The 23890-nt window shown below is 40.5% G+C and overlaps 1 protein-coding gene across 6 annotated transcripts in view; it reads right to left on the bottom strand.

The window, feature by feature from the left end:
- Positions 1 to 23890, bottom strand: part of MYO9A (myosin IXA) — a 455555-nt gene that overhangs the window by 244344 nt on the left and 187321 nt on the right. For all 6 annotated transcript variants that reach the window (XM_030576852.1, XM_030576855.1, XM_030576857.1 and 3 more), the window contains exons 3-5: positions 15767 to 15861; positions 7175 to 7237; positions 3465 to 3564 (exon numbers count right to left, since the gene is read on the bottom strand). In XM_030576852.1, the coding sequence (XP_030432712.1) occupies positions 3465 to 3564; positions 7175 to 7237; positions 15767 to 15861 (258 nt within the window). The remainder of the gene's footprint in view (positions 1 to 3464; positions 3565 to 7174; positions 7238 to 15766; positions 15862 to 23890) is intronic.

The raw sequence follows: 23890 nt of genomic DNA on the forward strand, positions 1-23890 counted from the left end.
CTTTTCTTACACTGAAGGCTTGCTCAAGTATCACATACTTCTTACAAAAACTGGAGGGGTTTAAACAATAGATGCTTTAATGCTCACTCTCAATATAAAATATAATTTTGATTTGTACACCTAAACGTGGACCAGAGCCTTGGTGAAAACACAAAGACAAAAGTTTTACTTTGCTTCCTAATTTTTTCATCTTTTCAGTGAACAGTAACTGATCATCCCTTTATCTCTTCTTATCCCTCTCTAATCTCTCTCTAGTTTATGTATTTCTAAGGCATCTGTAACAAATCCATTTAATTAGTATGAGAATGTTCAAAGGGGATTTAATATTTTTGCCTTTTCATGTTTCCATTTCCTCTTCCTCCTTATCTTTCATTGTCCCCACTGGATGTAGGTGATGGGAAGGATGTGGTTACTGCACTAATGAAAGGTACTGGCATGAAATGACACATTTAACACTTCTAAAGAAGCCAATTTGTGTAGGTCCGCATGGATAAAGCTCTCTTTCTCTAATAAATAGGCCTGGATACAATACAGTAATCATGTCCAAAACTTCAAACTGTCATCATGATCCTCAGCTAAATCCAGAATCTGCTTTGAAGATCCACTGAGGGGCACTTGGAAATTCTGTGCACCTCTAACCATCCTCAGACCATGATTTAGACTAAAACCGAAGTTTTAATCTAAAACATGTCAGCCCTCTCCTTACCTAGTACATTATACTACTTTGTTGTTGTTTTTTAAATACTGTTGATCTCAGTTTTACAACCTTGAAAAAATAAAGGAAATGTAATAAAAATAGCTGTTTTAAAAAACAAAATTAAGATTATGAAATAACCAAACAAAAAAATTCATTTGAAAATTATCTGGGCCCTGCCATGCTTCAGAATTACACTCCATGTTACATAAAGAACACAGTATGTTCTCAAACCTCTCCAATACTTACACCATGTTTAAGAGCAAAAGCCTTAAACTCTATTAGGTCACTAGCTTGTGTGAAATTCTTAATGTCATTAAATGTGGGTGGCAATCATTATTTTTACATTGTATTCTGGGTTTAATATACTGCTTTAAAGGACTTTTAAATTTCTTACTTTCTGAAGACTTTAGCCCTCTTAAGCTGTCAACCTTTAACAAGTTTAAGACGGACTAAAAAGCTATTTGCAATGCACTGTGTTTACACAACTGAAGCTTTAACTTGTAATCTAAGAATGGCAAATTATTTACTGCTAGCCAATGAAAAAACATTTTTCTTTTAAATATATACTAAACTGTTCTCAGATCTATCATTCCAAAGTAAAACAGACATTTAATCTAAAAAATCCACATATAATGTAACTTTGGATTCTTTATTTTTTAGTTTTATATTGCATGTGATTTCAACTTTATGAAATGAAAGGATAATTAACCACTGACAAGCAAGGGTGTGACATGTCATTCCATATTCTTTATGAAAACATGCTTATGATATGAATATGAAACAACAGATATACTTTATGCAAGATGGCTCATGTGAGGGATCATAGGAACAGTTATAATTTACTGAATGTGATTATCCAATTTGTATGCCTGTATCATTTCTGTATCTGAAGTTAGGAATATTGACTACATATCTGTATTTCAACTATGCTACTTTGGGTGACATCCACTGCTAACACTTCAGGTCCAACAATGGAAAAACTAAACAGGGTAGATGGCCCATCAGCAAGGACAAGGAATTGTGAAAAGCTTGGCGTTCCTGTGGACGCTCCATACTGCCACTGACTAATGGATGCCGTAATCCTAGAGAGTAAGGTGGTCTTGTCGCCTGATACTAAAACATTATCTGGGACTTCTTGTAACTTTCCACTGTAAGGGAAGGGAGGTCAAGTTTGGGAAAACAAGAATTCCCACCTTATGTAAATCCTATTTCAGGGTGGGGAGGAAGGCAAACAGGACTCCTTCTCCACAACCTATCTGCCCAAGAAGACAGACTGCAAAAGGGAAAGCAAGGGGGAAGTCCAGACTGAGACAGGGGTCCAGTCTGAAAAGGAATATAACTGGAACTTTGAACCACAGCAACTTTGCAAACTGCCTGCAACAATATCTAGGGTGAGAAATACTATTTGTAACCAATTTCTTTAGTGAAACTAGCTTAGTTTGCATGTTTGATTTCATTTGCTTAGTAATCTGTTTTGTTCCGTTTGTAACCCCTTTTACAACTTAAAATCTGCCTTTTATAATTAATAAGATTTATTTTGTTCATTATTAAACCCAGTTTCTGTCATTTCTAACTGGGGGGGGACAAGAAGCACAGCTCTTTCCACACTGAGGGAGAGGGCGAATTTGATAATGTATCTTTGGGTCTGCACTCCAAGAGAGGTGGACATCTGAATGCTGGAGCAAGTTCCTTAAGCTGAGTCTTCCCAGAGCTGATCTCCTGGGTGGGTGGGTGGGTGGGTATTTATTTTAAGAGCCTGGCTCAGCAAGACAGGTTACAGGGGACCCATGCTGGCAGAACAGGTAGACTCAGTGGTATCTCAGGACATCAGGATGGCTTCCCAAGGGGGCCAACCCATCACAAAGGGTTCCACATGTGACTGTCCAAATCCCATTAACATTTACAGGGGCTAACACTGTTTTCCTCTTAATGTACATTAATGGCAGAGGAGAACCCTGCCCAAACCTGGTAAAAAGAACCTCTACAGGGTTATACATTGACCTTGTCTTGACCCAGCTCCAACTGCTTCCTGCTCATCCCTGTAAACTTTCCCCCTCCTTCTCACCTGCTGTAAGGGAGGCCAGCTTGCTGGACAAAGACCCGCTCACATAAATGTTGCAGTGGGCACAACATTTCTACAACGAAGCTTCATAAATTTTCTGCGATGCTAACTGAATAGTCCCACAGAAATCTCACTTGTTTGTGGTTGATGGTTTCTACATTTTGTTTATATTAGGCTTGTTACATTGTTAAAGTACTAAAGTCATGCTATCAGGCAGACAATCCATAAAGCTACAGAATTATAGCATCATCGTGCAAGCTGTTATATCCTACAGGCCCACTGCTAATAAGCGGACATCTCTATCTGAACAGACCTAAGTAAAAGACAGATATTAACTAACAACAACATTTATACAGATGGAAGGTAAATGATAACTTCCCTTAGGAGATTATATTCATTAAATAGCTTATATTTTTACTCTTCTGTACTCCACTTAAGGATGACTGATAGCATCAAAATCATTGCCCTTCTCAAATAGCTGAAGTGCCAACACTGATGAACTTCTCATCATGAAACCCTGAATACAAAGGCCACAGACAATAAATTTCACCACTCAGCTTATTTTCTTTATTAACATTAAATAAAATCAATAGAGAAGAAGTATGTCATCAGGAAAGAATGGGCCATCATTCTAGAGATAAATACATTCTACAACCCCTTTTATAAAATGCTGTCACATCCCCAAAGCTGCCTGTTTATTCCCACCTGATTGAGGTAATGATACTCCTCGGGTTGTTTAAGATGGAATGCTGATCTTTCTTCCTCACTTGCTCCTGCCAGAAGGTAATAAAATACATGGTAGTTCCTGGTAACAAATAAAAATGATGTTAAACTTGAAAATCAATATCAGCATTGTACATATACTTGTGTGTTCACATTAAGAACCTGATTTCCAAAGTTGTGGGACTGCAGCTGCACATGCAATTGAGCATACAAATTGGGACTGGGATTTTCAAAGGCATGAAGGGTTTTAGGTACCCAATTTTCATTGACTTTCAAATAAGATTAGGGCACCTCACTTCTTTAGCTCACTTTTAACATTCCAGCCATTAATACCAAGAGCATGTGCAAATGGTCCGTTCAATGTACAACTGGCTAATGTGTGTGCAAACACCCAATCCGTACTCAGGTTCCCGCTTAGAAACAGGCATTGGAACAATCACATCTGTGTTCAGTACCAGGTTTACAATGGCATCAGGCCCACACTCAGAAAAGGACCGCCCCCAAGACTGTGGCCTTGTTTTCTGCTCCACCTTCACTCTGTCCTGAGACTCAGCAACCACTTGGCCTCTTCCCCGCCCCAGGGCCCTGCCTGCACTCCACCCCAAGGCCCTGCCCCCAGCCAGCCCCTTCCCCCCAAGGCTCCACCCACTGCTCACTACCCTATACCCCCTCCTCCCACCTGGCTCCAGTACCTCTGGTTTTCTAATTAACTCCTTCTGGGACAACCCAGTGGTAAAGCAAAGGATACAGACTTAAAGGAATTACTTATCTACACATACCTTACTCTTAACTAAGGCTAAGATTTTGTCATAGTTATTTTTAGTAAAAGGCATGGACAGGTCATGTCCAATAAACAAAAATTCATGGAAGCCATAACCCGTCTGTGACTTTTGCTGCTGTGGCTCCATGATTTCCGCTGCCACTATAGTGGCTAGAAGCTGCAGGGGGACCCCCTCTTTGCCCATGGCAGCTGGGAACTGCAGGGTGACCATCTTTCCCAAAGAGAAAACAGAACACCCCAGCCGCTCACCTGACACAAGCCCCCGGTTCCCCTGTGAGGCCTTCACTCATCGCTGGAACCCTGAGGCATGTTTTCATGCTTAGATATATGTAAAGGATGGGCAGGATATCTGACTTCACTAGGTATATGAGCCTTATAAATGGAGGCTATGAAGCAGAAAGGGGAAAGCCTTCTGTCTGATTGTTGCCTTGCACCATGTGTAGTCTTTTAAACCCGTTCAAGTGAACATAAAGTGAGTGAAAAAAAACTACTAAATCAGACCACCACTTCATACTGATGTTAACAATGGCACAAAGTGCAGAGTAACAGAGAATTAGAACCTTCGTTCCCACTTAGTACACCCATTGTCCAAGAATAAATTTATGAAAGAGCTTAGGAACATGTGTAATAGTAATACATTAGTCTAAACCCCAAAATGTCAACATTTTTCCTTACAAAGTGGTAAACAGGGCAAGAACTCTGCCACTTTGGCTCTGCAGAAGGGGATTTGAAATCCTCTTATTTCATTTTGATATCAAACACATCATAAATGCTTGAAATACACTATTAATGTTAGAAAAGCTAAAATGGCTAAGATAACAATTACTTTTACTTAAGCATGACTTCACAATAGAATAGTATTGCCAGCATAACAGTATTTCTAAAATTAAGAATTCTGCACTTCAGGAGTCTTATCAAAAGTTTTTCTGAGGGGAAAAAAGATTAACTCATAACAACCTTGAATACATTTTTCAAGTTTCAGTGTGCATGCAATTTAACCTTGAGAGCAGTACATTAGCATTATAATAATGGATGTACCAATTCCACATGGATGAGACTCAGATTGCAAAACGATTTATTTTTCCCCTTCTAACTTAATAGGATAATTTTAGCACCAAGAGGGTCTTATCTATTACACCAAAGGACACATAGCAATTAATGTAAAACTGTACAAGAACAATAGTCTCAAGTTATGTCTACACTGCAATAAAACACTCTTAGCTAACCCCAGTCAGCTGGTTCAGACTCAAGAGGGTTGGGCTCTGGGACTATAAAACTGCTGTATAAACGTTTGGGCGCTAGGTGGAGCTAGGCTCTGGGATTCCGCAAGGCAGGAGGTTCCCACAACCAGGGCTCCAGTCCGAGCCCGAACTGCTACACAGCAATTTTATAGCCCTGGAGTCCAACTCAGCTGACCCAGGCCAGCCGTGGATGTTTTATTGCACTGTAGAAATACCCTCAAAGAGCAACACAGAAGAAAGTGCCAGTAGTTGACATAATCAATAGAAGATAAAGTTTGACTTTCTCTACCTCCTAATAAGGGTCATGTGGGGTTTGTAGGGTTTTATGGTTGGTTTTTTTTTGGGGGGGGGGGCCGGTTTGAGGGTTTTTTTGGAATGAACTATGAGACAGTGTAAAATTTGTTTAAAAGATAGGGAATAATTAATCACTGAAATTAAAAGAGAAGTCTGCAGTAGGCAAAATAAATCTCTCTCATTATTAGTATCACCATTGCGCCTTGGAGCCCTAGTCCATGGAGTCATGGAGCCCTAGCCCATTATGCAAGGTGCTGCTCAAAGAGCAAAAAGACAGCCCCTGCCCCAAAATTAAATTTTAAATAGTTTACAAATAATGCAGAAGTCACATAATAACCATGCTATAACATTTGATGTATCCATTAGTCAGAAAGACAGTGGAAAATATAAGAAAGGGACTGTAAGGATGAAATGGACATCTGGATTTTCCTTCCTTCTAGATTTCACTCCCCAAATGAAATTTGCTATTAAATAAATACTGCAAAACAGGCTTAGGCCATGTCTACACTCAAAAGTTAGGCTGACCAAGCTACATCACTCAGGGCTGTGAAAAATCCACATCCCTGAGCAAGACAGTTAAACTGAACTAACCCTCGATGTAGATAGGGCTAGGTCAATGGAAGAATTCTCCTGTTAACCTAGCTGCTGCCGCTTGGGGAGGTGGATTACCTGTCCTACGCAAATAGGAAAACTCCACCAATCGCTGTAGTGAGTGTCTACATACTACAGCATTACAACTGCAGTATTGCACCTATGCCAGTGTAGAATTTCAAGTGTAGACAAGCCCTTAGCTTAACTGAAACTAAACTGAATTAACGCCATTTTAATTCTGAATGAGCGTTCATACAGGGGTTTAATGCAGTTTAACTAATTCACTTTCCTGAATGTCACTGTGTACACAAGCTCTAAGTAGCTTGCTTGCAAATTTATTAGCAATACATACTTAGGCCTGGTCTACACTGGGGGTGGGGTGGGTGGGTGTCAACTTAAGATACGCAACTTTAGTTACACGAATAGCATAGCTGAAGTCGACGTATCTTAGGTCGATTTACCTGGCCACGAGGACAGTAGCGAGTCAACCACTGCCACTCCTCTGTCGACTCCACTTCCACCTCTCACCGCGGTGGAGTTCCGGAGTCGATGGCAGAGCAATCGGGGATCAATTTTATCACATCTACACTAGACGCGATAAATCGATCCCCGATAGATCGATCACTATCCGCCGATCCGGTGGGTAGTGTAGACGTACCCTTAGAATGGTGAAACTGATATCCTACAGTCCAGTTAAAATAGGATATTAAAACTATCTGTCATGCACCGAATAAATATATCATTAAAAATAAAAAGATACACATAAGTAAAAAACAGGTTCCTACCGTTCATTGTGTTCCTGATAGACTAGCCTGGATTTCTCCAGTAAATACTTTTCAACATAAGCTCTGGAAGAAAAAAATTAGTCATTCATCCAATGTTCAGATTAAATGGAGAGCTTTATTGCAATTTTTTTACTATACAGAAGAGAGACATTTTTATTTCATTCTTGTTTCATTTAGTTATATAAATTTCTTCCTAGGCAGAACAAGCCCAAAATTATGTTTGACTTTAAGGGTTTTAGTTTGATACGAAGCCAGGACGAACATCTATACGAAATCTCTGATGAGTTAGCCTATGGGCAGGGAGTGTAGTGGGAAGCCTTGACAGAAACTAAAGAATCTAAGATACCTATTAAACCTAAATTCAGAAAGATAAAATTGACTGACTAACCCTCTAAATCCCAAACTGAGATCAGAGCCCATTTAGGTCCTGATCCTGCAATGAAATCCATGTGGATGCAGTGATCTGCCCATGAAGATTTCATTGCAAGTTCAGGTCTACACTTTAAAGCCCTCCTTTATCATGGTCACTCTCCAGTCATTCACATCTAAGTATATATTCAAGTATTTTGCTGAATAGTCTGTTGATGCTAAATATCTTACTACTAAACCTCTGAAGTTTACAAGCTCTTCATGTTTTGGCAATTATACATATGCGGTTCTTTAACCAAATATTGGACAATGATTTTCAGAACTGTGTGCAAGTTGTTTTTTCATCAAATGTACTTGTGTAAATGCAATTAGAAACATCAGAAATTGTCATCTCTGAGGCAGGGCTATATTACTGTGGTTGTACAGTGGCTAACACAATAGGTGTCCATTGTTAGGTGGCTCCTTGTTAGGCACCACCATAATAAACATGATTGATAAACAGCAGGTATAAGACAGAGACAAATTTTGCACAGGTTCTGAAAGCTTGGCTCTAGACATCTATTACATATATATTTTTAAATATACTCACAGTTAGGGAATTATATAAAAACATTTTTGTGAGGTTCATGGAAAAACAATATTTTATACTACAACAGAGGCAGCTAATTATTTTTTCAAATGCTATTACTGTGCTTGGGGCGGCACCCAAGGAGCTTACAATTACGTGTAGAAACATAATATACCAGATGGCCAGAGACAACAAAGTGCAATTTCTAAGGGAAGCAAGAGGTTTCCTCCTACTTTTTCAGTAGCTGGATTATACTAAAAATGGAGCTTACTTACCTATAACTCGAAGTTCTTCAAGATGTGTGGTCCCTATCTGTAGTCCACACGTGGGATACACATGTGCACACCATGAGCCTGAGTCCGGAATTTTTCTCAGGCAGTGTCCATTGGCCTGCACACATGTCATAGCTCTCCTCATGCTCTGAACCGAGAGCATAAGCGATGGTGCGGACTGACATCTTTCCAGTTTCCCATTCTTACCTCAGTTCTAACAATCCCCAGCAGAGCAGGCGGAGGATGGGTAATGGAATACAGATAGGGACCATACACCTCGAAGAACCTTCAGTACAGGTAAGTAACCTCAATTTCTAATCTGAGAGATAATCCCAATGTGTATTCTGCACATGGGAGATTAACAAACAGTAGTCAGACATGGGGTGGCTACGAAGACACAGAAGTGATAGCTGAATGTAATACTGCTGTCCCCACAGCTGTATCCATTGCTGTTGAACGCACCAGAGCGAAATGTCTCATGAAGATATGCGAAGACCTCCAGGTAGCTGCCTTAAGTATCTTTAGGAGGAGTACAAGTCTTAGCAAGGCAGAGGAAAAAGTCTGCCCTCTAGTGGAATGAGCTCTCACACACACTCCAGAGAGGGAATATGAGCTAACTGGTAACAAAGGGCAATACAACCCGAGATTGATTTTGAAAGTCTCTGTACCAATATAGCCTGATCCCTTGATTGCTCTGCTATGGAAATAGTTTGGTGTCTTACTAACATCCTTTGTTCTTTCCAGATAAAAGGCTTAGCCCTTCGAAAGTCTAGAGAATACAGCCATTTCTCTTCATCTGCGGAAAAAATACTGGTAGGTGGATTATTTGACTCACTTGAAACTCAAACTACTTTAACGACAAATCTAGGGTGGCGTTGTAACAAGACCTTTTCTTTATAGAGGGTGGTATACAGTGAGTCTGCCATGAGTGCTCAGAGCTTACTGACTCTTCTGGCTGACATTGTGGCTATTAGAAAGGCCACCTTCATGGACAAATGGGCCAGAGGGCACATAGCTACAGGCTTAAATGGGGAGGGGTTAGTGAGCAATGATAAAACAAAATTGAAGTCCCAGTGAGGCGCAATCTTCACCAAGGATGGAAAGTATATGAGAATCCCCTTCAGAAATCTAGTTGTGACAGGATGAGTGAATATTGTATGGTTATCCACCAGAGGATGGAAACCGCTGATCGCTATTACATGCGCTCACAGAGAACTGAACGGAAGACCCAATGATTTAAGGGTAAGTAGATATTCTAAAATAGCAGGGGATCCTGGCAGATTTTGGACACAAGTTGAATAGGAAAGCCCAATAGGAGAAATGCTTCTATTTTGCTGAGTAACAGCTTCTTGTAGAGTCTTTTCTGCTTTGGTTAAGAATGGATTGCATCCCTAAAGAACATAAATGCTCTATTTCTCATGTCCATTCAGATACCAGGCCCTGAGCTGCAGCAGCCCAGAGTGAGGTGCTTGAACCTTCCAGGTAATGCGGGGATGTTGATGGGTGGATGAACTGAGAGCTTCAGCAGACCCATAAACCAGAACAGTTGAGCACAATTAGGATGACCAGAGCACTGTCTTGGTGGATCTTCCACAGAACTTGTAGTATTAATGGGATGGGAGGGAAGACATACCCCAGGTGATTCTTCCATGACATTAGGAGAGGCATCTACCACTGAGACCTTGACCAAGGTTGCTCTGTAGCAGCACAGAGGAAGTTTCCTTTTCTCCCAAAAGACATTCCTCATTGGGCGAAGATATTGCTAAACACAAAATTATGAACCTCCTATTCATAAATCATGGCAAAATGTCTGCTCAGGCTGTCCGCTAGGTAGTTCTGCACTCCTCATAAATATGCTGCTGATAGGATTATGTGATGGCTGATGCACCAACTGCAGAGGGCACTGCCTCTATGCAGAAAGGGAGAGATCTTGCTCCCCTCTGTTTGTTTATACAAAACACCATTGTCGTGTTGTCCGACATTATTTGGACATGACTGGATTGGATGAGTGGGAGGAAGGCATCACAGACTCAGCGGACTGCCCCGAGTTCTGGTAAATTGCCATGTATTCTAGATTCCAGACATCTTGTGCCATATGATCACCCACGTGACTGCCCCAAACCAAGAGGGAGGCGCTGGTAACAATGGTTGCATCACGAGTCAGTGTCAGGAAAGGGATCCCTACCTGAACCATTCTCCAGTTTTGTCCACCAGGTGAAAGGATCTAAAACTTTGGTGGAATGGCTTTGCAATTTATGTTGCCTTTATCTGGTGAATACACAGAGAAAAGTCAGGCTGTAGGCCACAAAGAGGAAGCCTGACAAACAGCATCATGTGTGCCATGTGGTTGAGGAGGGAAAGGAAAGCTTTGTTTGACCTGGGTCTGATGTATGAGCGTGCTCATGGCCTAAAACCCCTTGAAAAGTAGATACATTCCTACTATAGTGGAGTCCAACATCATCCCTTGTGACAGAACACACTCTGGCAGTCATATCCTACACACTATTGTAATAACCTTTCTACAAAGTACACCTTGTAAGGTATCACTTGAAAATTCTTAATTTGCTGGTCAGTAATATCCCAGTAAAATGCATGTGGCAACATTGTATGTGAAATTCATAATACCATACGGGGGAATCTTGTAACACATGTTCCAAACCTTCCAGCCCTGCCCAAACAAAAGTTGGCAAGCAGATGTGTCCTAAACAAAGGAATGTGTGCTCTGCTTAATTTGCCTTTAAGCAGTAAACAGAGTCATCAAATAGGAAGGGAAGACAAAGGAAGTTTCAACGGGTGAAAAAAACAGCTGGGAATATCCTTCCACACAGATTCTTTGGCTTCTAGTTCTCAGCTGGAAATGTTTTTCCAGAGGGGGACTGAAATTCTAAAAATGAAGGACAAACATTCCAAAGCACCCCTCTCTCTTTCCCTGCCTATCACATTCCCTGCACTTGAAAAGACAAAGAAAGCAGGCGTTGGATTCGGGGATGGGGGCATCCTAACCTGAGAGTTTGGTTAGTTATCTGCTGGTGCATGAGGCAAGAAACTTTGTTTGAATCTATTATAGTTTATTAAATTAGGCATTCATAAGTATCTTATGTTTATTTTTCTTGTAACAATTTCTGACTTTTATGCCTCATTACTTGTACTCACTTAAAATCTCTCTTTGTAATTAATAAACTTGTTTTATCTAATCCAGTGTGTTCAAACTGAACTGTCTGGTAAATCCATTTGGGGTAGCAAGTTGTGTGCATATTGTTCCCTTAAAGGAATAATAGACTTCATATATTTGTACTATCCAGGAAAGGGCTGGACAGTATAAGACATATCTTTCTGGGAGCAAATCTGGGACTGGGAGAAGTCTGTTGGGGTTACTCTGAGGTAATTTGTAAGGTTGGTAAGAGCCAACGTGTGGCTGGCTGCAGCATACAAAGATATACCTGGGAGTGATTTACATCTGGTTGGAGGCTGTTTGATCCTCAAGAAGAATAGGGGATGCAGGCCAATTCTCAATCTGAGACAGCTGAACAGGTTCATTCAAAAACCAAAATTCCATATATCCTTAACAACAGTTCCTTTGTTAGGGGAGGATATGTGGGTCATGGCTCTCTAACAAAGGAACCTATTCTCCTTGAGGATCAACTAGTGAGGGGAATCCCTTTCCTTGATGTTGCAGTGGAACCCTTTCTGTAGCTCCCTGGAGAAGGGAGTTCACCTCTTGTCTTAGAATCTCCTCACGAGAATGGTCCCTGAAACAGAACCAGGAAAGGAGTTTGTGGGTATGAAGTACCAGAAACCCAATCAGATAGCCATGAATAATTTTTAATATCCGTTCGTCTATAGTTAGCTCCTCCAATTTTTGGCAAACCAGTAAGGCAACCTCTGAATATCAGAGGAGGGGAATGAATTAGCATCAATAAAGGGATGCAGGTCTCGAGAGTCCTATAAAAAATAAAAAAACCTTACTTGGGGTTAGAGTATGATGTGGCGGTGGATATTACAGAGGCTGGGTTACTGGGTCTATAAACTGTCTCTAGCATAGTGGCTCTTGAGGACATTGGTGGATAAATGACTGAGGAGGTGGTCTTGCCCTACCCCCTTGTCTCTAGTAGTTTCTCTTGGGGCACGCATATAAATGCTCAGCGAACGAAGTGTTGTTCTCAAGTCTTTGAGGAATTGAAGAGACTCATCCATCTTCTTATAGAATAGATTGATTGTTTTGAAACAGATCTTGGATGCGCCTCTCTAGGAAACCTGAGGGTTACAATCACAAGTTTCTCCCCATAACAATGGAAATAACCACCCCCCTAGACACAGTATCTGCTGCATGCACCACAGCTTAGAGGGAAGTTTTGGCCATTAATCGGCCCTTATCCTAGTCTAAGGCCCAGAAGCAGACCTTACCCCCCTCAGGGAGCTTGTCCTTAAATTCCAAAATCTTATTAGGAAAATCTTATTTGGCCAAGAAGGCCGGATAATTTGAAATCCTGAACTGAAGGGAGGTGGAAGAGAAGACCTTTCTCCCTAAATGAACACAAGCAACTCAACCTTTACCAGAGGGAGTAGCCTTTAGGTGTTGTTGCTTGGACCACGCTTTGGCCACCTTCACCACCAAGAGTTTGGCTTGGACCATGCTTTGGCCCCTCCTCCCGCTGGTGGGACCAAGCAGCACTTCTCAGCCCTCTTAGGGGTGAGAGCACAAGAAGCAGGAGTGTGCCAAACTGTTTTTACTGGGTTCATGTCGGCCTCATTAATGGGGAGGGCCACTCCACTGGGACCGGAAGGTTGCAAAATGTCTAGTAAACTGTGCTGAGGCTCCTGGCCTTCCTCAAGCTGAATCTGTACCTCTGAACCCACCTGTGCACAAGCTCTTGATATTGTTTCAAGTCATCTGATGGAGTAACCGCCTCACCCAGTGAAGACAATGAGCTTGGCTCCTAGAATTGTCAGAATCAGTTCACCTTCCACTTCTGAATATTCTGATGGGGCTGATTGTGGGTGTCTGGGCAATGGCAAATAGAACTCCTGAACTGATTCCAGGTGTCTAGTGTAGGGTTCCCATGGCCCCCAATGTTGTCAGTAGAAAGGATCAAATGGCAGAGGAGGACCACATGGCATAGGGCACTACCTGTCTCTTGGACAATCATATATGGTGGGAGGTCAGAACTCTGATTTTTTGGGGTATCTGACTCATGCCACCTCCATCCAATGCCACAGAGAATCCTTAGAGGCTTCAGCCTCGTCCAAAGAGAAAGCTAGATACCTTATCTCTGGCAGAACCGACAGTACTGATGGTTGCACCTCAAGGCTGGCGGGTGGGACAGGAAAAGGATGCTGCCTTGTCAGGATAGTCTCTTTCTTTGGCATATCCATGTACTGGAATAGAGATGGTTCTGATGGGAGTGGAGAATGCAGATAAGAGCAAAGATGTCCTCTGAGGACAGGCAACTCTCTGATGATCCTGGGAAACCAGGAGAGTCCATTGGCAGAGCTGTTGGAACCAGAGCTTCCCAGGTCATTGTGGCAATCAGCTTTCCCCATGGGTATCACTACCAGTACTGCATCAGCTCTGGAAATGGATGGGAGCACCAAGAGCTGTTTATCCCAAACCTTCATCATCAGAGCCATTGTCAGAACAGTTGGAAACATATCCTTCTATGCCTCCTTCTCCTGTTCAGAAAATTTACTTGGGCCTAAGTCCTTAGCACCCATGTGCGCTAGCTCTCCCAACTTTAACGGGGTCAGGGAGGTATCTGTTCTCTTTGGGGCCATTTTAGATGAAGATGGCTTGTCCTTATGTCTATGAAAGTGCTCTTTGCTCTCATGTGAAGACTTCTCCTTAGGCTTAACATATTGGCTTCTGTTCCTGAGCTCGAGTTCAGAGAGGCACTGCCTGCTTGGTCAGACCTATGTACAGGGGGCGGTCCCGGGCCCATGTCTGACTAGGGCTTCATTACCTTCTCCATGAGATGTTTTCTGAGTCTCAGCTCCTGACACTCATGAGTTCTGGGGGGGAAAGAGTGGCAGATGCTGTACTTGGTAGAAATATGAACCTCATCTCATGAGCACTAAAGGCAATGTTGATGTTTGTCACTCACTGAAAAGAAGCAAGGGCAGGAAACACTACTTTTGAACCTCAGGACTCTGGGCATAGTTCCAAGCTTCTTGGGGGGGTGGGGAGAGTCTCTACGTGGGAAAGAAATGGAGGGAAAAACACTAGCTCTACTATCTGCCTGTGTAGACTATACTATAAAAACTATTAAAATTAACTATTTATAATATCTTACAGCAATGACACAGTAAAAAAAAGAAGCTGCGGACACCAAAGATTCCAACTCAGACCATGCAATGGTAAGAAGGAACTGAAGAGGCGTCATCCAACACCAACGTTTATGCCCTCAGTTTGTGAGCACAAGTGTGAGCCAACGGATATTGCTTGCAAAAAATTCTGGACTGAGTCACATGGTGCGCATGTGTATCTCATATGTGGAATACACATAGGGACTATCACTCAAAGAAGGAATCGCTATTCTCAAAGCTGTACTATTAATCAACGGATGCCACTAGTGCACAGCAGAGAGGTTTCATGAAAAGGTGCTACATAAATTGATGGCGTAGTTAAGGAAGTGGCCATGTTTCTTTTAGCTTTATTCAAAATAAAAGGGGAAAGTTATCCTTTTTCTGACACTGCAACCATCTAATTATAATAGAGAAGGACGCTGGAGTTTAATTTAAGTGGATATTTTAAAATAGAAGAATCTCATCATTAAAAAAATGGACTTATTGCTGAACTGCTTGTTTAAAACAAAAATAAATAATAAAGAAGGTAAGCAAGTTGGGAGTGAAAAATTGCCTAAAAAGGTTGGAAAGTAATGGCTTGACTTTCAGATGTGTTGACTGCCCACAACTGTCTCTGAAGTAAATGGGAGCTGTGGGTTCTGAGCCCCTCTGAAAATCAGGCAATAAAGTATGACATTATTTTGCTGGGAAACAAAAATAAAACAATACAGTGATAAATGATAAAACAAACCAACACATTTTCTTATAAAAATGAAGAGAAGGAATATGGTTACATTTTCATCACAGGGGTTTACTCATGCAATTCCCATAGACTAAATCCCTGTGAGTCATGAGGCTAAAATGTACACTTAAGCTTCTTTACCAATAAACATCTGTTCATAACAGGTAAACTCTGCTTATATCCCCATATAAGTGACTGTAAAATAAGAAAGCTGGCCAATATAAAGCAGATAATGAACCTTCTAGGCCACATATTATATGGATATTTTCAGTCTGCTTACGTTCATGTTGTGCAGGTAAGAATATCACTACATACAATACACCCATGTTCAAAACCTTAAACTGCTGCTGACTGCCACTTACCCTCGCACAGTGCCTGTTTCCTGGTAATTCACTTGAATAAACTTGCCAAAGCGACTGGAGTTGTTATTATGCGCTGTCTTTGCATTTCCAAAAGCCTGTCACAATAAAGAGAAGATGTTATCATTGTGTTTCAGAAGATACAAGCTGCATATATCCTACTTACATGCACATTACAGGCTTGCTTTTGGGACTTGGCTGTCATTGCACAAATAATGATAAAAACCTGGAGAAGGGTGGCTGAACGATTTAATAGATTTAATGCTTCTCACTGAACCTCAGGGGACCATGTTTACATCCAACTTAAGGTCTTAAGTAGAAAGGAGCCGTATGACAGTTTCATACAACAAAACCATCATATGCCATTATAAACCTCTACTGTGAGAAAAATCAATGCTCAGCTAGAGTGAAACGTACTACTTTCCTAATCCAGTAGAGGCCAGTCCCAAAAGTATTGGCTGAAATAATTTAGAAGGTCCCCACACTGATGTTTGCACTGATGCTTCCTAAATTATCTTTTGAACAAACAGGAATTCAGTTTCTGGACAGACTTTTACTCTTACACAATTCATTAGCAATAGTCTACACTAATCTATTGCTATCTAGATTTTAAAAGTTAAAGTTTGTTATGCTTCTATTTTCCCTCTTAGGATGCGAAATGCTTGACATTACAGGACTGCACCTACATTTAGTGCATCTCTCCCACTTATTTTCATGAAATACTGACCTATTTACTGAAACGTTAATTTGGTGATACATACTGATGAGAGTAGTTCTGGTTCAGTAAAGACTCCCCAGCCGATATGATCAGAAAACAAAGCTGTTTCTAACCAGTGCAGCTGTTCCTGAGTTATTAGGTCAGGAGGAACAGTAGAGCTGGCCTCGACTCTAGTAACGCAGGATTATCCTGACAAGCGGAGCCTGGAGTTTAACCATGGCTGTTCAAAACAAGAAGGAGCCGGATGAGTCTCAATAAAATAGAAACAAATAGTTCTCTGACTGTGGGTACTGGCTCAAAATCACATATTGCAACAAAACAATCCTCTTAAGTCTGCAGTTATGTTTTGCATATATTTTGGTTCTAATTAAATCACTGAAGAAAGAAACATGATGCCCATTATCACATGCAGTATTAAATCCAATAAGTCCACTATGAGGCATATTTATTAATGTCATAATAACTGGCTTACTTGTTTTTCAAATGTGAACACATGGAAGATGTTAAAATTCAATTTGATCCATGTTAATTTTCCACTGATCACTAAAACAAAGTTCTACTATTACAGAAGCAAGTTGTGCTAGTATATACATGTGAATCAGCTTTATATGTGATCTGGTGAAAACTGTGTGTTTCATGGATTCATAGACTCCACAGCCACAAGGGAACATTGTGATCATCTAGTCTGACATCCTGTATAATACAAGCCATAGAATTTCCCCAGAAGAATTCCTAGAATAGATCTTTTAGAAAAACTGTGTGTGTGTGCACGCGAGAGAGAGAGGATGGTCGCCTCCCTCCTTTTACACACAAGGCCATCTTAGATTGCACCAAACAGTCCTGCCACACAAAAATGATACTGCTGCAGTAGTCTGTACATACTGTCCCTTTAAAATTATCAAATGAAAGTTCCACATACATTTTCGCCTCAAAGAATAAAAACACTGTATACATTTTCTACCTTTTCTACCAAATTCTGAAGCAACCAATCTGAGAATGCACAGAAGGCAACTTTATTTCCATGTCATGAATCAACAAGCTATTGATTTACTTTTTTAGGTCACCTGATAACTAGCTTTGATTTTCAAGGAATGCTCTTTTGGTTCAGAGCTGATCACTTCAGTACAATCCTCTGCCAAGATTTATGATAGAAACTAGTAAGAAAAATGTGTGAGGTTAATATTTATAAATGCAGGATTTTAAAACACTGCCTCAATGGCAAGTTGACTCAGTATTCCCTAACCTTCATTATCTTAAGCACTGTATTAAAAGCTATACTGTATCCAGCCTGCCTTGCAGTTCAAAATAAAACAATGGGATTTTTTTTTAAGGCTAGAATTTGGGACAGAACAAGAACTCTCACCTGAAATAAAGAAAATATCATTTGAAGTTGTGAACATATTTTTCACTGGTGTAGATGAAAAAATCCAAAAGACAAACTGAATTTTAAGAAGCATGTTAAACAAATACTACTACCCAAACAATGAGAGAAGGATGCTTTGAACCAGGACTGTAATAGAGAGGAGGGAGAGAAATGCATGTCTAATTAATGTTATGAGTAGCAGTAAGTTACATAATAATACACTCTCTCTCTCTCTCTCTCTCTTTGCAGCAGTTTATGAATCTACTAATGAATAGCTTTTCTCGTCTTTTAAGGAACACGTAGATGAGCAACACAAAAAGAGACTGCAACATGGTCTAGAGTGGATAGCTCACTGGACTGGAAATCAGGAAATCTGGTTTCTATTTTTGGCACTGTCAATGACCTTTATGTGACCTTGGACAAATCAGTTCATCACTCTAGTCCTGTCTCCTCTCCCACCCTTTGTCTGTTTTGTCTATTCACACTATAAACTCATTGGGGCAGGGACTGACTCTCCCTCTGTTTTGGCACAGTGTCTAGCACAGTGGTTCTCAAAGTTTTGTACTGGTGACCCCTTTCACATAGCAAGCCTCTTAGTGTGACCCCTCCCCCCTTATCAATTAAAAAAGTTTTAATATATTCACCACCATTATAAATGCTGGAGGCAAAGCGGGGTTTGGGGTGGAGACTGATAGCTTGCGACCCCACCCCCCTCCCCATGCAATAACCTTGCAACACTCTGAGGGGTCCAGACTCCCAGTTTGAGAACCCCAGTTCTAGCACAACAGAGTTCAAAATCTAAGTACAAACATGCCAGTTACCACTCCATGGTTAAGCTAAGTTTTGCATTTACACAAATAAATTATATTAAGAATAAGAAACAAAACTGAAATACTATACCAATTTTTCAACAATGGAATTTACTGCTTGATTATTTTTTATCTAAATGAAGCTAGAGATAGATTTGAAAGAATACTAATCAGAAATGGACATTCCAAGGTTACAGTGCAGAAATTCTCCTTTATTTAAACTATTATATACATGAGTTGAACCACAGTCGCACGCATCCGACGAAGTGGGTATTCACCCATGAAAGCTCATGCTCCAAAATGTCTGTTAGTCTATGAGGTGCCATAGGACTCTCTGCTGCTTGTACAGATCCAGATTAACACGGCTACCCCTCTGATACATGAGTTGAAGGATTTACCTATGTTCTTCAATTTGTCTTACCCTAACAGCTCAGATAAAAGCTAGAGCAGTTCAGCAGTGCAGAGCAAGAGTACCAGTCTAATAAGCAGCATATGTTTATATTCCATGTCAGTCAGCACATTGCCCCAGGTGTCCTCTGAATAAAATCAATAAACTCAGAACAATAATTCTGTGTTTGGAATATGGCTTGTACTTAAATATTTATTATTAATAATATTCATTTAATTTTATGAACCTTTTCTGGAATAAGACTGAAATTCAAGGCCACAAAACCCATATGCTAAGTGACTGAAACAAACTTCATTTAAAACAAATTGGTATTATTCATTTAAGGGAGTTTGCATCAGCAAGCAACAATATAAAAAAACCAGCCACATGGGTCCTACTCTATCACCCTTTCATATTTCTTAAAAAAATTAACCAAATACCAGTACTATTGAGGTTTTATGATCAGTTGGCTTTCTAGTTTTCTGTACTGTACTGTATTAAAGTGATTAGATCATTGTTTCAGAGAGAGAAATTAAGTCTATTTCTTATGATTGTTATTTAGGAAGGGTTCTATCCAGTAGTAAGTCAGCCTACTGGCTCAAGGAAACTACAACTATAGGAGATGCTCCCCCAATCAGACAGGGTACAGTACTTCTTCCTGTCCCCTTTCCACAAGCCGTGTCATATATTCTTGGTGTACTCCAAATCAGAAGCAAGGAAATTACGTTGAGGGTTGCACTGAGCAGCTCTGGAAGTCCTCCAGTATCTTAAGGGCAAAAATTTCTATTCTGCTTGGCAGGGATAGTCAGAGAAAAATTCTCAAAAGACCAGCAGGTCTCAGAAGCTGAGACACTCATTTCTGAGAACGGTCAAAGGAAAAAATTAACCACCTCACATACCTCCTCTGCAAATGTCCGTTTTTGTAAGCCTATTATTAGACTGAAGATGAGAGAGACCTCTTCACTTCCCCCCACAATCCACCACCTCTGCAGGTTATTTTCTTTACAAAAACCATCCCATCTCCCCATAGGCAGATGTAGCAGTCACAGTCACTAGGAATGGAGTAAGCTTCCTTAGGCTGTGTGTTCTCATGTAGGGAATAGAGGTATTGACTAAGTATAGGGAGCTGTGAGAGTCAGAGTTGTGAGCTGCATGAATTCTCCATCTTCGTAAGCTGTGGGCTTCATGACATTTTTTCTTTTGGCTTTACACAGCAGGCCAACCTGTTTTATGACCTGAGAGTCCATGGAAACGATTATAGGTAATATTACCTATTATGGGACCTGTGATGTCAATTTTTCATATTTTCTGTATTACTCCTTTATATATGAGAGATCTTCATATATCTTAGGGCAGAGGCATTCTGAAAATACAGTTACTAGCTAAAAAGAACAGTAGAGTGTTAACTTGAGGCAATTTAATTTTTTTTTTGTTTGTTTAATTCATGAGGTATCGTTAAAAGAGTGACTAGGTTATAAAAAGTCCTATTAAGGCACCTTATACATGAGCAAGTCTAGATATATTTGAACTGTACACTGTGTTCTTGTAAAGTCAGCAAGATTATATGAAATGTAACAGTACCGCCTTGGAAAAGTGTGAATAAACTATAACTATTTCACTAAAACAAATTCTGTTCTGTCCATATTATTTCCCTCTGCTAACTGATTGATGCAAAGCTGTGATTGCTTATTGGCAAAACTCCATAAAGAGCATTCCTAAAATTCTAGGCAAGGCCAGAGCTTTTACTGGCCAGGGCTCAACATTTTGAAGAAGAAAAAAATTAAATACTCCTCTGTATGAGCAATACATCCAGTCTGGACTAGACACTGATTCAAGAATTCCAAAAATTTAGCTCCAGACAAGTTATGGTTTTGCTCCTGTAAGTTCCTACCACATTTTTAAACAGAAAGTTATTTTGATTTGGCTGGAATTGACTTTAAAGTATATTAAATCTTAAAAGCTGTGTTAGGTCATTTGAAAAGCTTTACAAAAAAATCAATATTGTCAACCTGAAATGTTCAAAAATCATAAGTCTGGTCACAAAAAAGCATTACATTGATATTAAATAGCATGAGATTTAAAAAAATGTTTGGGGTTCTTTTTTATTGCCTTGGGGTTTTGAGTCTTTATGGTTCATGTTTTGAAACTTTTCCCCCACAACCAGGAGTAAAAAATTACTATTTTAAATAAAAGATGAGATTCTCAAATAATCACATGATTCCAGAAGCTGGGGCTTTAAGAAAAAAATATATATAATGGGACTTACACTAAAAATTGCAAGCATTGGACTTGCAAAAAAATCTACCAAGGTACCTGAACCATTGAAAAAATGGATGACCTTTTGGGAAACACTGATGAAAGAGTCAAAGATCAATACATGCACATTTGAGATTCCTCTCATACTCTATTCCATTGACGCCATCACTTCTGCTTTCTCTCCTCCATTACTCCCCTGCTAATCCCTACCCTCAAATTCCTCTCAGTCTCTCATTGTCCTTTGGCTCCTTCTTCTCACAATACATATATATGACTTGGTCGTCTATATCCTCGAAATACCTTGTCCTTCCACCCTACCTGCTTTTCAACTACAGACCCATCTATGCATAGATTTCCTCCCATTCAACTCTGCCTTTAATTCCTTCCAATCTGGCTTCCACTCACCTCAACTCTACTGAAACCACTCTTGCTAAATTCTCTAGTGTCCTCTTTCTGGCTAAATCTCAAAGCCTCTACTCCACCCTCATTCGCCACTCCCCAACCCTATGTTGTTTTTGACAACATCTATCCTCTCCTTCACATATCACCCTTCTTGGGCTTTTGAGATACTGTTCTCTCCTGGTTTTTCTCCTTCCTCTCTCACTATCCTTCAGCATCTCTTTCAACGGGACTATCACCCCTCTCTAATCTGGGATAACCCAAAATTCTGTTATTGACCCTTTTTCCATGTGGTCAGGACTTCAGTTCTGTATCTCATCTGAAATCTTAAGACCTCCAAGCACTAGAAGAGACCTCTGGAATCTCTTCTTTCCCTAACAGCATTCATTTCTATGAATTACAGGTTGTAAAATATCAGAACTCTATTTTGTTAATTCGGAGCCTGAAAACAGTGAAATTTGTGTGGGAAAAGGGGACAAACTATGGGAATGTACCCAGTCTCCCAGAAGTGAGTATAGGAGGGAAGAAAAACAGAAAGACGGAAAGAAAGAGAAAGGGAAATGGAAATATAACATTAAAGAAATGGTCAGCAAGAAATGAACAAGAAGTCCAGTAAAGAGAGCCAGTGCCAAAGCCAAGCAGCTGATCAACAATGTCTGTGCCAGGAAATACTGAAAAGACTATGTAGGAACTTTTTGGCTTTAAAACACATTATTAATGACTTCTATTAAGACAATTTCAGTGGAGAGGGTGAATGCCAGACTGGAGAGGGTGAAGAAGAAAGCTGAAGGAGGCTTTATTACATCATGTCAAGCGATTTCTGAGGCTGAATCTTGTATCATAAGTTCTTTTTTGCAAAGTGTGAGTGCATTAAGACATCAGTGAAAAAGTAAAGTTTTTCATGTAATAGAAAAAGTAAGTGCCAGCACTGACTTACCTAGCTATCATTACAGCACATGAAACTCAAAAATATAATGTACTGAAACACAAAATAAATTGTTCACACTATTAAGTTATGAGAATGAATGAAGCTTGTATACTGGAATTATCATCATCATTATTTAAAGCAGAGGTGGGCAAACTACAGCCCATGGGCCGGAACTGGACTGTGGGCCATTTTAAACCAGTCCTTGAGCTCCCACTGGGGAACAGGATCTGGGGCTTGCCCTGCTCCAGCCCCACAGGAAGCAGGGTCAGGGGGCCGCTCCATGTAGCATAGGGCCTACTGGCCCTAAACCTAAACCAGGACCCTGTTGTGCTATAGAGCTCTCTCCTGTAGGGATAGAGTGGCTAGACAAGAGATCTTACAGCAGTGCAGCTGCATCGGTACAGCTACAGCCACTCCACTGTCAGATATGCAGTGTAGCTCCTCTTTGTCATCAGGATGACAAAAGAAAACGATCGCCAACAAAGGGTGGTAGCTTCATTGCCAGGAGAGCATCTCCTGCTGATGAAGCACTGTCTACACTGTCACTTTTTGTCAATAAAACTTTTGTCATTCAAGGTTATGTTTTTTCACACCCCTGAGCGACAAACGTTTTAAATGATAGACATAGTCTTAGTCTCTGCAGCCCTGATGGATGCCCTGAGAGAGGCTTTAACAGAAGCTGGAAAAAGCACACAAAGACCTAAAAGAAAAACTCTTGCTGCCATGTATTCCTTTTGTGTCTGATGTCACTTTGACATTGTTTGGGAAAATATATGTTTAAACCAGCGTATCTTGCAGCACACTCTGAAACTGGTGGGTGAGACCTAAACAAATTTGTCCCTTAAGTGTGGGTATTTAACTGAAAACACCCTTACTTCTGCCTCTCACAAGATTAAATCTGGGCTTCATAAAAGTGTTCCAAAAAGTATACTTGATTGTGTGCAGACCGTGTCACTGAGGTTACTGGGGGACCAGTTTAGTCATGGCTCTAACGGTATGTCTATACTGCAATTAAAAACCTGTGGCTGGCCCCTGGCAGCTGACTTGGCCTAAAGGGCTATTTAATTGCAGTTTAGACATTTGGACTTAGGCTGGAGTCCAGAATCTGAGACCCTGCAAAACGGAAGGGTCCCAGAGCTCAGGCTCAGGCTAACAAGGAACTTTTGCGCTGTTGCAGACTCTCAAATTCAAATATAATATTATAGCAGTTTTCAAACTTCAAATTGTAAAGTTTGCAATTGTACTGCAGGATCTTGAATTTCAATC

The sequence above is a fragment of the Gopherus evgoodei genome, chromosome 10 (genome assembly GCF_007399415.2).
Source record: "Gopherus evgoodei ecotype Sinaloan lineage chromosome 10, rGopEvg1_v1.p, whole genome shotgun sequence".
In the NCBI taxonomy this organism is placed as follows: Eukaryota; Metazoa; Chordata; order Testudines; family Testudinidae; genus Gopherus; species Gopherus evgoodei.